Genomic DNA, 15,000 nt, shown 5'->3' with positions numbered 1-15,000 from the left:
AAAATATCAGATCTACAAGCTCACAACGCGTCGCGATGCGACGCGTTGTGAGCTTGTAGATCGGCTATTTTCAAATAGCCTAGGTATAAAATAGGGCTAAAGTGGTTAATGTATGTTTTATAACGTAATAATTTATATCTGCAAAGTAACTAGTAACAAAAGTTTTCAAATAATTGTAATGGAGTAAAAGTACAATATTTGCCTCTAAGATGTAGTGGAGTAGAAGTAAAAGTATAGACAATTGGAAATACTCAGATAAAGTAAAAGTACCCCAACATTGTACTTAAGTACAGTACTTGAGTAAATGTACTTAGTTACTTTACACCACTGCTGTCAGGCAGAAACCTCTTATCTCCATATTTAAGTTTCTTCGTAAATGAACACCCTACTTGGATCATACTACATGCGTCACACAAAAGCATCAAAAGTAGCAGATCTACAAGCGACGCGTTTCGAGCTTGTAGATCTGCTGCTTTTTCTGCTTTTGAATTTGAATCCTCAAAAGTTACAGTTTTGGACATGTGAGGTCTCCATTCGACAGAGATGATATCCTTTTTTCAGCGACTGACACCGTAGTTTGTGTGACGAACTACAGCGTCGCAGTGTCCAGACTGAGACATCAGACAATCACATTTGAATCACATTTCAAAACTTATTTTTCAAAAATAATTTTTTTCTTTGCAGTTCAGATAAAAACCAATGTGATTACAATCTGGAAAGGCCAAAAATCGGATTTGGACTGCCGGTGTGAATATCAGTGGTGGAAAAAGTATACTCACATTCTTTACTTAAGTAAAAGTACCAATACTGCAACATAGACATACTCAGTAAAAGTCCGGAATTCAAAATGTACTTGAGTAAAAGTACAAATGGTATTGGCATCAAAATGTACTTCAAGTATCAAAAGTAAAAGTACTCATTATGCAGAATGTCCCGTTTCAAGTTTTCAAATGAATATATATTTTTTGCGAATGGCAGATCTACAAGCTCACAATGCGTCGCAACGCATTGTGAGCTTGTAGATCGGCTATTTTGGGCTGAAGTGGTTAATGTATGTTTTCCAATAATAATCAAAGTCTACAAAGTAACTAGTAACAAAAGTTACTAGAGTAACTAAATAATAAATAAAGTACAAAAATAAGTAAAAGAGTAAAAGTATAATATTTGCCTCTGAGATGTAGTGGAGTAGAAGTACTGAACATTGGAAATACTCCAATAAATTAAAAGTACCTCAACATTGTACTTAAGTATAGTACTTGAGTAAATGTACTTAGTTACTTTACACCACTGGTGAAGATCACCTAAGTAATTAATGTCTATCTTCATGTGCCTAAAGCACTTACTATTTCACCTGTCATATTGCTGATGAGCAGATCTGTCTGAGCGCCTGTCGTTTCCTCTGGTTGGTGTATATCGCCTGATGTGCTATCTATCGGTAAATCTCTCTCACATTTCTCCCACAGGCTTGCTGCCCTGAACCATGTCAAAACCAGTGGTGGAAAAAGTACTCAAATTCTTGACTTTAAAGTACTTTAAGTAAAAGTACCAATTGCCCAATATAGAAATACTCTGTTACAAGTAAAAGTCCAGAATTCAAAATTTACTTGAATAAAAGTACAAAAGTATTGCCACCAAAAGTAAAAGTACTAAAATGTTTGAAAATAGCAGATCTACAAGCTCACAACGTGTCACATCGCGACGCGTTGTGAGCTTGTAGATCGGCTATTCACAAATAGCCTATGTATAATATAGGGCTAAAGTGGTTAATGTATGTTTCATAATATCATCATTTATATCTGAAAAGTAACTAGTAACTAAAGTTTTCAAAACATTTTAGTGGAGTAAAAGTACAATATTTGCCTCTGAGATGTAGTGCAGTAGAAGCAAAAGTACTGAAAATGGGAAATACTTCAGTAAAGTAAAAAATCCTCAAAAGTGTGCTTAGGTTACTACAGTTACTTTACACCACTGGTCAAAACCAACCATACAAACACAGTCTTGTCTATTGTTTTTTTGCAACAAACAACAACAAAAGAACGACACAATTACAGGTATAAAATCTCTGCATTCTGCAATTTTTAGATATCAGTGGTGCAGACGGGTGGAAATATTGAGTTTCATCAGTCCTAATCAAAGCGCACTTTGCACTATTACACACCTACTGTACATACACTTCCGTCTGTCTAGTAGCATGTACCGTCAGATGCTACAATATGCTCTCTGTATTTATGATTAGCAGTTCATTACATAGTTTGAAAAAGCACACTAATCATTGTGTGAGATGAATGCACCAGTATCACTAAGATTAAGTACTCTGTACAGCACTTTATATTTGTAACTCAGAGTGTCCAAATGGAACCAAATGGGCCCTTTACGGGTCCATTGGACACTCTCAGAGTTAAATTTAGCACCGATAATTGTATTGTACTTTGTGAAAAACGTGAAAGTGATTATATATTTAATGGGACATTGGGCTGATTACTACCTTATAAACAAATGGAAATTACATTTACAAAGCTGAGAACAGTGGTAGAGTGTAACAAAGTACATTTACTCAAGTATTGTACTTAATCATTCATTTTTCACAATTTACTCTTACCTTACAGTACTTGAGTATTTGAGATAACGAGATCTAACACTCCCTCATTCACTCGATGTGCCAAAAAATCTTGAATGTTGAATCTATTTCAATTTTTTTTAATACTTTTTTGATACTTCTATATACTCCACTAATCTCAGAGGCAACTATTCCTTTAACTCCACTGCAATTAGTTGACAGCTTTAGTTACTTTACAGCTTTAGACATACATTAAGTGATGCAGCAAGAGTTTAGAGAGACATGCAGATATTTGCTGAATGTGATCAAATATGTGATTGACGGACAGTGACAAAGAAGAATGAGTACTGCCTGATTTATACTCCGTAGTACGACGGTGTCACTTGCCAAAAAGAACTGATCTACAAGCTAACAACGGATGTGCAAAAAGATTTGTTCTGCATGTATGTGACGATCTTTCTAGATGGACAACCCTCACACACCTACAGTAATATATGATCTAAACAGCAGGCACCTGACACTGGACATATTAAGATTGCAGATGTACAAATATGCACACATAACACGCACGCGCACGCGCACGCGCGCGCACACACACACACACACACACACACACACACACACACACACACACACACACACACACACACACACACACACACACACACACACACACACACACACACACACACACACGCTTACAAAGTACAGTACTTGAGTGAATGTACTCAAAACTAATTTCTTCTCCCTGGCTTTTAACTCTGTCTGATCGTATAACCCTGGCCCTTACGTCTTGGCTTAATTGTGTAATGCTGTCTTTATTCTTTGTGTTATTTTAGTTTTTCTGTTTTCTGTATGCTTGTTTTTAATCTGACACTTTGGTTGACCACTGGTCAATGTTGTGCTTTATAAATCAAGTTTGAGTTGAGTTGAGAGCGATCGTCTACAGCTAAATCCTGGGTATCAATTGAACTCTGAGGGTATAAAAATGGGCCCTTTAAGGCTTTAAGTGTTACTATACAATTGTAGGCTAATCGTCCATTAGGTTAAATTTTTACTCAGAGAATTAAATAAACCTGGTGATTTTACCGTGTTGTGTTCATGTTCATGTGTGTGAAGGCAGAGTGAGAGGAGGGGGGTGGGGGTGTGGGTGGGGGGGGGGGTGCTTTTGTCTTGGTGTAAAATCAGCTAGTCAGCAGTCTGTGACACCGCACTGTAAACGGACAGAAAAACAACAAAACCCTCAAAGCTTCCTCTGACGGAAACGTCTACCTGAAAGAATGCACACATGCAAGAATGCAAACACGCTGTGTACACACACACACACACGCACGCACGCACGCACACATGCACGCACACACACACACGCACAACAATCTAATGTGTACTACTATGCTATACAGGATAAAGGAATTAAGTAACTAAGTACATTTACTTAAGTACTGTACTTAAGTACAATTTTGAGGTTTTTGTACTTGAGTTTTTGTACTTGTACTTGAGTATTTCCAATGTCCAATACTTTTACTTCTACTCCACTACATCTCAGAGGCAATATTGTACTTTTACTCCACTACAATTATTTGACAACTTTAGTTACTAGTTACTAAAGATTTTCATTATTATTACAAAACATACATAAACCACTTCAGCCCGGTATACATTTCGATTTTTATTACATTTAGCAGAAAAGGAAACCAGCTAAATCAAGAACCTCTATAGCTTCAGTCTAAAACCATATAGCCCACTATTGAAATAATATTTCATTCTTACATCGTGGTCAAGAAAAGAAAAACAAACCTAACAAAAAGATGAGACAGAGTGACCAAGATACTGTATGTCTGCGTGGTATAGACATATCTTTGTCAGTCGCTAATCAATCAATCTTCACTCCCTGTATGTCAAAGAATTGATTAGTCATCTGGGACAGGTGTGCTTTGTGTCCCTATAGGAGCAGAACTAAACATGGAGAAGCAGCATTTTGTTTTTATGCACCGCATATCTGGAACTTAACACTTAACACCCTGAAATCTGCTGCCACTCTCACTTCTTTTAAATCAAAGCCAAACATGTCTCTGTTTGCTGCTGCCTTTTATAATTTAGTACATTCTTCTGTAGTGTATAATTTTATTGACAAATTGTTCTTTTGCAGTCTTTTAGTGCTCTCAGTGTCAGCACATTGAATTGCTTTCAATTGGTGAATAAGTACTTTACAAATAAACTTGCCATACTTTAAAGTTGCAGGATAAAATGCACATGTTACTTGATAAGAATATAATAATTCTAAATAATAACAACAACAACATACTGTATATACAAAACCTCCACTTTACTTACTATCTCCTTCATTGAATTTTAACTGCATTTGGAGTCAATTATATTGACCGTTTTCATCCTGGTCTCCCTATTTTGGGCATGTACATAGGCGAAATAATTATATTTAAAAATAAATAAAAAATCCTACTAAAAGCAGCATTGTATAAATAAATACTCTTGAGTGAAAGTACAAAAGTATTGTCATCAAAATATAGTACCAAAAATAAAAGTACTAATGTGTTCATCACTTTAATATTCAATTGCTGGTAGATTAACCTATAAACAAGTATTTTGCACACCTACAAAGGCGCGTAGGAGAAGACCAGACGAGGGCCCAAACTACTGAAAGAAAAAACTTCAAATGCAAAACATTGTCTTTTATGGGAAAGTAAATAACATTAGAAAAATAAAAACATTTGAAGACAGTTTGCAGGAGTTTTTTTCTCTTTCTGCTAGATTTACCTAAAATAATACACCATCATTTAGAAGTTAATGTATGATTTGTATAAATAATCTAAATCTGCAACATAAAGTATAATATTTGCCTCTGAGATGAAGTATACTGTAAGTATTACGTTTTTTTTTCAAAGTACCTCAAAATTGTACTCCATCAGTGATGGAAAGTTCATTTATTCAAGTTCTGTACAGTACTTGAATAAATGAACTTTCCATCACTGACAGTGACGGAATCCCGTAACATAGTACAGTGAAAGTAACACCTTCGCATATCAAACACAACTCTGTTTTCGACTAGAAAGACAACACACGCCTGATGTGTGAACATGCAACTTCACTGTCTGAGAATGGGGGAAATAACATTTGATCAAAGAACTATTTACTGCCTGTTTGACTGCTGTATGTGTCTAGCTGTGAAGCATATAGAGTGAATTTGGGGATGTGTGTCAAAAGCAGAATGAATGAATCCGCCTGTACGTGTGTGTGTGTGTGTGTGTGTGTGTGTGTGTGTGTGTGTGTGTGTGTGTGTGTGTGTGTGTGATGCGAGGTGCATGTGTGACTTTGTCATGTTGTTTGATGTGTAACCGTGACGATGGAAGTGTGATTTCTATGAGCACCACCGAGAAACTGCATGGGAATTCCTTTTGATGGGTGTTGGAAATTAGTCTGTAGACAACCAGTGGTGGAACAAGTACTCAAATTCTTTACTTAAAATACCAATACTGCAATATATAAATACCCTGTTAGGGCACGGTCACACCGCAATTTTATTTTACCTATGGGGCGGAATCTGCCAATGCTTTGTCAATGCAAATGCGTGGATTCATGGTCTTGCGCATCTTTCTTGCGAATCCACGCATTTGCATTGACAAAGCATTGGCAGATTCCACCCCATGTATAAAATAGGGCTAAAGAGGTTAATGTATGTTTCATAATATCATAATTTAAATCTGAAAAGTAACTGGTAACTAAAGTTTTCAAATAATTGTAGTGGACTAAAAGTACAATATTTGCCTCTGAGATGTAGTGGAGTAGAAGTAAAAGTATTGTAAATTGGATATACTCAAGTAAAGTACAGTACAAATACCTCACAATTGTTCTTCAGTACAGTACTTAAGTGAATGTACTTAGTTACTTTCCACCACTGTAGACAACGATCCTACAAGAATATCCTCTGATCTTCACGTGGCTTTTTTTTTGTCTCTGGAACAACTTGCCAGAATACCTGGAAAATGTATACATCTGATTTCATTTAAAAAAGGACTTAAAAAGCATCTTGTCAACAATATCAATAATAACGTTTGTCTTAACTCTTTGTTCTTCTTTTATTATTGTGCAAACAATAAACATAAACATAGATAGATAGATAGATAGATAGATAGAAAATAGCAGATCTACAAGCTCACAACGCGTCGCAGACGCGTTGTGAGCTTGTAGATCTGCTATTTTTGGCTAATGTTCCCCTCAGAATAGGGTTCAAGTGGTTAATGTAAAAATTCAAAAATAAAGTCCCTATCACGCAAATATTTGGTGGCCGCCTGCAGTATCTCTGAGGACCCCCTAAGGGTCCTGGACCCCCTATTGAAGACCCCTGGTGTATATAATTTAATATCAAGGTACAGGATACAAGGCTTCTGACTGACAACAACTATTATTATTTTTGGCATGTCTAGTACTCCGCAGTACAGATTATAATTTAGGCCCCAAACAGGTGTTGCGCTTCACTGATTGCTGATTGCATGCTGCTGTCACAACAGATAATCTAACAGAAAAGACAAAAGGTCTGGAATGATTAAAGTGATGAAAGTGCCTTTGGTTGGGAACCCTCCAAAAAACAATAAAACATAAAAAACAAAGCACTCTTCTGGCAAGGTAAAAAAAAAGGCTATACTAAAAAAGGCATCATAAAAGGAGGCACAACAGCCTTTTTCAGGGTGTGTATATAATCTAACCTGTCTCTGCAAAATAAACTGTGGACTCCACTGTGTTCCGTAGGGAGTTAACGTTTATCTCAACACAACCAAAAGAACACGACTCTGCTGAAGCGTCCGCGTGAGACATGAAAATACATCGCTTCTGTGACTGTCGTACGGCTTAGTTGTGCAATGAATTACAAAAGGTCACTTTGAGCTTGACATCATAAGAACACAAAAGTTTCATGTAGTGTTCAATAATGCAATTTTAACTATAATCATAAGGAGCATCGACACTGATGCTGTCCTTATAATTGTGGTGTGGACTTTGTCATCCACTTGAGTTACACCAATGTTTAAAACAATATATTTATACTTATAGTTATCATGCCGTGTGGTGTGATATCAATTTACAATTTACCATGTAGGCATTTAGCAGACGTTTATCCAGAGTGACTAACATCTAAATTACATTGTAACCTTTGCATGAGACTGCATGGTCGTCAAGGTCAAGTGCAACGGGTTACGGTGGAGTCTGAAGAGTCTTCAGATTACGGATATCAAACACATTATGATTTAAACAGTTAATTTACTCGGTGCAGTTTGTACAGATGTCTAATGGCTGCAATGAAAACCTGAATGAAATGAATTATCATAAACATATACCTCACATAATTCAGTGAATCTTCTTGTTTACTTACAGTGTATATCTGCATCCCACTATTGCATATGTTACATTATTATTACATAAATAATGTTCTTTGTTTGGTTTGGTTTTATAATTTAGAAAACGCCTTTTATGTCTGATAAGCAGTGGTGGAAAAAGTACTAAAATTCTTTACTTAAGTAAAAGTTCCAATACTGCAATATAGAAAGTAAAAGTAAAATACTCATACAAGTAAAAGTCCAGAATAAAAAAATTACTTGAGTAAAAGTACAAAAGTATTGTCAACAAAATGTACTTAAAGTACCAAAAGTAAGAGTAGCCTACAACAATGTTTGAAAATAGCAGATCTACAAGCTCACAACGCGTCGCGATGCGACACGTTGTGAGCTTGTAGATCGGCTATTTTCAAATAGCCTAGGTATAACATAGGGCTAAAGTGGTTAATGTATATTTCATAATAACATAATTTATATCTGAAAAGTAAATAGTAACTAAAGTTTTCAAATAAATGTAGTGGAGTAAAAGTACAACATTTGCCTTTGAAATGTAGAGGAGTAGAAGTAAAAGTACAGAAAATGTGAAATACTCCAGTAAAGTAAAAATCCCTCAAAAGTGTACTTAAGTACAGTACTTGAGTAAATGTACTTAGTTACTTTACACCACTGCTGATAAGTGTATTTGTTTTGAATGGTAAAAAAGCCATCCACCCGCATCATAACACAACTCAGTATCAGAATCCAGTGAATTGAGAACGTGACCCGTTTCTTACAGTATTTTGAGGGTATAAAACCAACACAGCTGTGTAGCAAATGGTGCATTTACAATTTATCCAAGGCACTTTACTATGTGCATCACAAACACACACACACACACACACACACACACGCACACACACACACACACACGTGCGCGCACACACGCACACGCACATGCACACGCACACGCACACGCACACGCACGCGCACACAGAGGAAAACCATGCTAGGCACCAACCTGCTCATCAGGAGCAGTTAGGGGTTATAGGGCGTCTTGCTCAAGGACACTTCGACGCTATCCCAAGAGGGAAGCTGGGGATTGAACCCGGGAACCTTGCGATCCCAAGGCGGCTGTGCCTTGACACTGTCACACAGGTGACAGGCCGTGCACGGTGCTAAAGAATCTAACGTCTAAGATCTATCACAAAGATTGATCAACATCCGAGTCATTTCACACACAACACCCATAGAAGTGAAATGTGAGAATTTAGTTTCAAAACGTCCATACACGCATATCTATATCTGCCTATATGCCGTAAAATCATCACTGTTAAGGACCTTTACGGGTCCAATGGGTTACTTTGTTACACTCTCAGAGTTACAGAGGTATAATTCAACTCTAATGATTTCACTGTGTAGGATTTATATACTGTGTGTAGCCTACATGATGTATAATTATGTATGTATAAATATAGCAGATTAAGTATGAGTGTGAGTGCATGATTAAAAAAACATTTCAGGAAAAAAAACACAACGGTTGAAAAGTAGATTTTAGTTTTGGAGTGCAAAGACTCAACGGATGCATGTGGAACAAACATACAAACTTCACATAATTATGTTTTAATAAGCCTTTATGTGATTATTTTTATACATTTCTATATGACTATTAAATACTATATTTATGATTCTAAGTTGCCTGCACTGTGTTCACACTACACTAATAATTATGTACTTTTTACACTAATTGTACTTCAGTAAAAGTGCAAACGTATTGGCATGAATATATACTTACAAACATAAAAGTACTCGTTATGCAGAATGGTCCATTTCACTCAATACTGGACTGTAATTAGTAATGCATTCATGTGTTCATCACTTTAACCACTTAAACTGTATACATACTGAATATATACTAGGTCCGCTCCTTATTTTTCCTCTACACAAAATCTATTCAGTGAAAATAGCCGCGTTACAAGCTCACAACGGGCCACAACATGAGTGTTGTGAACTTATAGATCTGCAATTTTTGCCAAAAGTTCGCCCAGAAATAGCGACTCTAAGGGTCAAAAGGTTACTGTTGCAGCTAAAGTCGTGGCTAATTACGTTATGTGCTGCTGGGTAGATTAAAGCCTCACTATGTAACTTTTTTTGAATGACTAAAGTGTAATTTTGTACTTTTACTCAAGTAAATTTTTAATTTCTGACTTTTACTTGAAACAGAGTAGGCTACTTCTAAATTGCAGTATTGATACTTTTACGTAAAACATTTGAGTACTTTTGTCGAGTATGTTATTAGAATATAACTTATACAATCTGTATGGTAGAGTATGTTAATATAATATAACTTATACAATTGGGGTGGTTGTATTTTGTCTCCCTGCTCTTCTATTGAGACATTTAGATCATGTCAAAGGCCAGTCTCACCCAGACACAGATTCTGACACACATTTCTGATGGTCAAGATTACATTTATCCCCTGAGCAAGCAGGCCGGCTCTATTAGCTTAATGGTAAAACAATTCAGCACTTTCCTAGGAAACCGGATTCAAATCCAGGGTAAAAGAGGAAAGTTACATAGTCCTATAATAATACACACACATTTAGTAATGTATGTTTTTTACATTAACCACTTGAACCCCAGCATCCATACACTGGGGGGAACATTAGCCAAAGATCGGCTATTGTTGGTGAATAGATTTGGTGTAGAGGGTAAATTCAGTTCCAAGCACAGAGACAACTCAGGTCCAATTTACTAAGTCTAGAGGGTTTAAGTGTTAAATCTGCAAACTGAAGCTGTAATAATTTCATTGGAGTAAAAACTACAATATTTGCCTCAGAGATGTAATGGGGTAGAAGTATATCAACAATTAAAATACTCAAGTAAAGTAAAAGCACCTCAGCAGTTAAACCCTATAATATAGGGTTCACCCCGGTCAACAAAGTATACACACGGCCTATACTTCATTGACTGAGGCCACCCAGGGGTCTATCCTTGGCCCCCTCATTTTTCCCCTCCACACCAAATCTCTTCGCTGACTATAGCAGATATACACACTCAGCGTTGTGAGCTTGTAAATCTTGCTTGGCCTATGATGACATGCCCAGTTAAAAGGTGAGATCTTACAACTCCAGATATTAAGTCATGGTACCCGGGCCGCAAGGTGTGCAAGGACTGCCGGGGGACGGGTGGTTGCGATTTCTGACAATATCAGGAGAGGGACGAGGCCGATCGATGCATGTGTACACACACACACACACACACGCGCGCGCACACACACACACACACACACACACACACACACACACACACACACACACACACACACACACACACACACACACACACACACACACACACACACACACACACACACACACACACACACACACACGCATGTGCACACACACACACACACACACACACACACACACACACACACACACACACACACACACACACACACACACACACACACACACTCACACACACACACACACACACACACACACACACACACACATACGAGAGAGAGAGAGAGAGAGACAGAGAGGAGACCATGGTTCCTACCTCGCATCATCTCCACTTATCTCTGAAGCCGTGTCCCACTTTCACAAAGTCACACTGTCTTCCCTCTGTTCGTCTAATAACGCTGTCTGTCTGTCTGTCTGTCTGCCTGTCTGTCTGTCTGTCTGTCTTCACTCTGTCCTCCTGTCTGTCTGTCTGTCTGTCTGTCTGTCTCTACACGTCTGTCTGTCTCTGTCTGTCTGTCACTCTACTCTGTCCTGCTGTCTTCAGATGCATGTGCCGGCTGTCACTCGCTGTCACTGCCTTTATCACTGTCTCTATCTGTTGTCACCCGGGCTTGAGGTTGACTACACTGCAACTTCTGCACAACTTCTGTCACACACACACACACACACACACACACACACACACACACACACACACACACACACACACACACACACACACACACACACACACACACACACACACACACACACACACACACACACACACACACACACACACACACACACACACACACACACAGAGGAGGAGGAAGGGGGGTAGGGGGGCTGTCCCTGGTCTGCCATTCTCTCTCACGGTACTTTTTTTCCTCCACCTTTCCTTTGTTGCTAGTCACTCAATCACCACGTTGATGTTTTTTTTTCAGTGGTGTAAAGTAATTAAGTACATTTACTCAAGTACTGTGCTTAGGTAAAAAAAAATTTTAGGTACAAACTTGAGTATTTCCGATTTTCAATACTTTTACTTCTACTCCACTACATCTCAGACGCAAGTATTGTACTTTTACTCCACTACAATTATTTGAAAACTTTAGTTACCAGTTACTTTTAGTTGTAGATTTTGATTATTATTACAAAACATACATTACCAATTTCAGCCCTACATAGGGTTATAGCAGATCTACAAGCTCACAATGTGTCGCATCGCGACACATTGTGAGCTTGTAGATCTGCTATTTTCAAAATCTTTTTATACATTTCAAAACTTGTGAAATGGGACATTCTGCATGATGAGTACTTTCTACTTTTGTACTTTAAGTACATTTTGATACCAATACTTTTGTACTTTTACTTAAAATTTTTGAATTCCAGACTTTTACTTGTAAGGGCGCGCTCTCACCAAAAGTTGGCTGGCCGCTGTTAAACGCAGGTTGTGCGCGGCCGCAGTTTTTTGCAGCCAGCGGATTCTAAAAAACGGGAGTGACGCGCCTGTCACTCACTTTCAGGACCCTCCCCGTGGCCCGCACCGCCTGCTGCCTTGAGCGCCATGTTGCTTGAGAAGGTCCGCCTTCCACTCACCCGATTGGACAGAGGGGGAAAATCAGCTCCTGCCTCCAGCAGTTTTCTTCTAAGTCGTGTAGAGCAGATAAACGCAAGGTCTGCGCGACAGGCGGAAAGATCCGCTCTTGCGTGAATCCACGCATTTACATTTACAATGCATTGACAGATTCTGCCCCAGAGGTAAAATAAAAGTGCGGTGAGAGCGCGCCCTAACAGAGTATTTCTACATTGCAGTATTTATACTTTTACTTAAGTACTGTTTTTTTCCCCGCTGCTTGCATTTTTTCTTTTTCTTTTGGTCTAGCATCACCTCCGTCTAACTCTGCTCCATTCACAATTCACACGACTGAGGAAACCTCAAACAAACACACGTACAGTACAGTACGTACACCACACGATCGATCTGTTTATGTCCGTGGTTCTCAAAGTGGGGTTCAGGAACCCCCAGGGGTCCATGAGCGGGTTCCAGGGGGGTCGCCAGCAAAATGTGTTCATATAAAATCTAGATAAGATTAATCACTTCTTCTTGGGGCTTTTAGCCTTTATTTAGAGAGGGATAGGGAAAGTAGGCTGACGGGAAATGGGGAGAGAGATGGGGGGGGGTGACACGCACCAAAGGTCGGCGGGATCGGGAGTCGAACCCGCGACAAGTACCTGCGACAAGTACCCTCTCAAGTACTGTACTAAAGTACAATTTTGAGGTATTTACTTGAGTATTTCCAATTTTCAATATTTCTACTTTTACTCCATGACATCTCAGAGGCAAATATTATACTTTTACTCCACTACAATTATTTGAAAACGTTAGTTACTAGTTACTTTGTAGATTTTGATTATTGTTACAAGTAACCACTTCAGCCCTATATACATTTCGGCCATTTGAAAATAGCAAATCTACAAGTTCACAATGCGTCGCATCGCTTTTTAGCAATAATATGTTGTAGCTTGTAGATTTAGCAAAATAGCAAAAATATCAGATCTACAAGCTCAAAACGCGTTGCGATGCGACGCGTTTTGAGCTTGTAGATCAGCAATTTTTTGCTACTTTTGTGTGACATACTAGAACGGCATTCATTTACGAAAAAAGTTAAAATATGGAGATAAGAGGTTTCTGCCTGACAGCAACAATATGCAATGTGGCCCCCTGGAGTGAGTGTGGAAATATAGAGGCCCTCTCCATCATCAAAGTTGCCCACCCTTGGTAGACTGGGTGCTCACAGTGTTCAAGGGAGGTTCCTGACCAGCTGACCTTCAATTGGCGCATTCTTCCACAACTTTGAAATCAGTGGCTTGTGCACATAAGCCATGATCGTCTGTAGATGATGAAGTGGCGAGTGTATGCACTTTTTGGTTGGTCGTCGGTGTAGATGTTAAAAAGAAGTGGTGAAAGCTTTTCTTTCCTCCTATCAACAATCCTAACAACTATGAGCACTATGAGCTTGTAGACCTGCTATTTTTTTTATCACATTTTATTTTAAATAAACATATTTTTTAAAGCAAATATGTTTTACTCAAATCTTTGCTTTTGGTAATCCCTGGAACAAATTATTTGAGATGGGGGTCCGCAACCAAATGCATATAATTTTGGGGGTCCTTGACAAGTTTGAGCACCACTGATATAGCAACATAAAACCTTATAAAGTCACTGCAAGCTTCCACACCAGTTTCGCGGAGCGAAAAAAACGTCTTTTAATTATTCGGAACGAGTCCGAATTTTGCGTATATTCACATATTCGCCGGTGTGTAACCTCCTTTAAGGCGGTTACACACCGGCGAATGTGCGAATATACGCAAAATTCGGACTCGTTCCGAATAATTAGACGCTTTTCCGCTTTTTCGCGCCATGTACGCTTGCATTGACTTTATAAGTTTTTTAAAAAAGCGTATTATTCGCACGAAAAAATCGCCCCGGTGTGTAAGGACCTTTAGGCTTCAGAATCGGCCTCAGGTCTTACTGGGTTAAACAAGTTTGAGAACAATTGATGCATTTTGAAGTGTGGATAAAGGTCTCCAGTCAATCAGCTGAGTGGTGGAAAGTAACTAAGTAAATGTACTGAAGTACAACATACATTTTAGGAATTTTTACTGGAGTATTTTAAAGGTTCAGTACTTTTACCTCTACTCCACTACATCTCAGAGGAAAATATTGTACTTTTACTCGACTACAATTATATGAAAACTTTAGTTACTAGTTACTGTACTTTGTAGGTTTAGATTATTATTACAAAACACACTAACCACTTCAGCCCTATTTCGGCCATTTGAAAATAGCAGATCTTCAAGCTCATAATGCGTTGCAATGCGACGC

General features: G+C 38.3%; 1 protein-coding gene and 1 long non-coding RNA gene across 4 annotated transcripts in view; both read right to left on the bottom strand.

The window, feature by feature from the left end:
* The window catches only part of rorc (RAR-related orphan receptor C), a 35,869-nt gene extending 24,203 nt beyond the window's left edge, over positions 1-11,666 (bottom strand). For all 3 annotated transcript variants that reach the window (XM_080427606.1, XM_080427607.1, XM_080427608.1), the window contains exon 1: positions 11,449-11,666. In XM_080427606.1, coding sequence (XP_080283732.1) covers positions 11,449-11,458 — 10 coding nt within the window. In that variant the 5' untranslated portion in view covers positions 11,459-11,666. The remainder of the gene's footprint in view (positions 1-11,448) is intronic.
* LOC308084818 overlaps positions 1-15,000 on the bottom strand; it is a 244,260-nt gene that overhangs the window by 66,806 nt on the left and 162,454 nt on the right. The window lies entirely within an intron of this gene.

This window comes from Gymnoscopelus braueri (genome assembly GCF_963280865.1).
Source record: "Gymnoscopelus braueri genome assembly, chromosome: 4".
NCBI lineage: Eukaryota > Metazoa > Chordata > Actinopteri > Myctophiformes > Myctophidae > Gymnoscopelus > Gymnoscopelus braueri.
The sequence above is the reverse complement of the archived record's forward strand: the minus strand, read 5'-3'. Positions and strand labels throughout refer to the sequence as shown.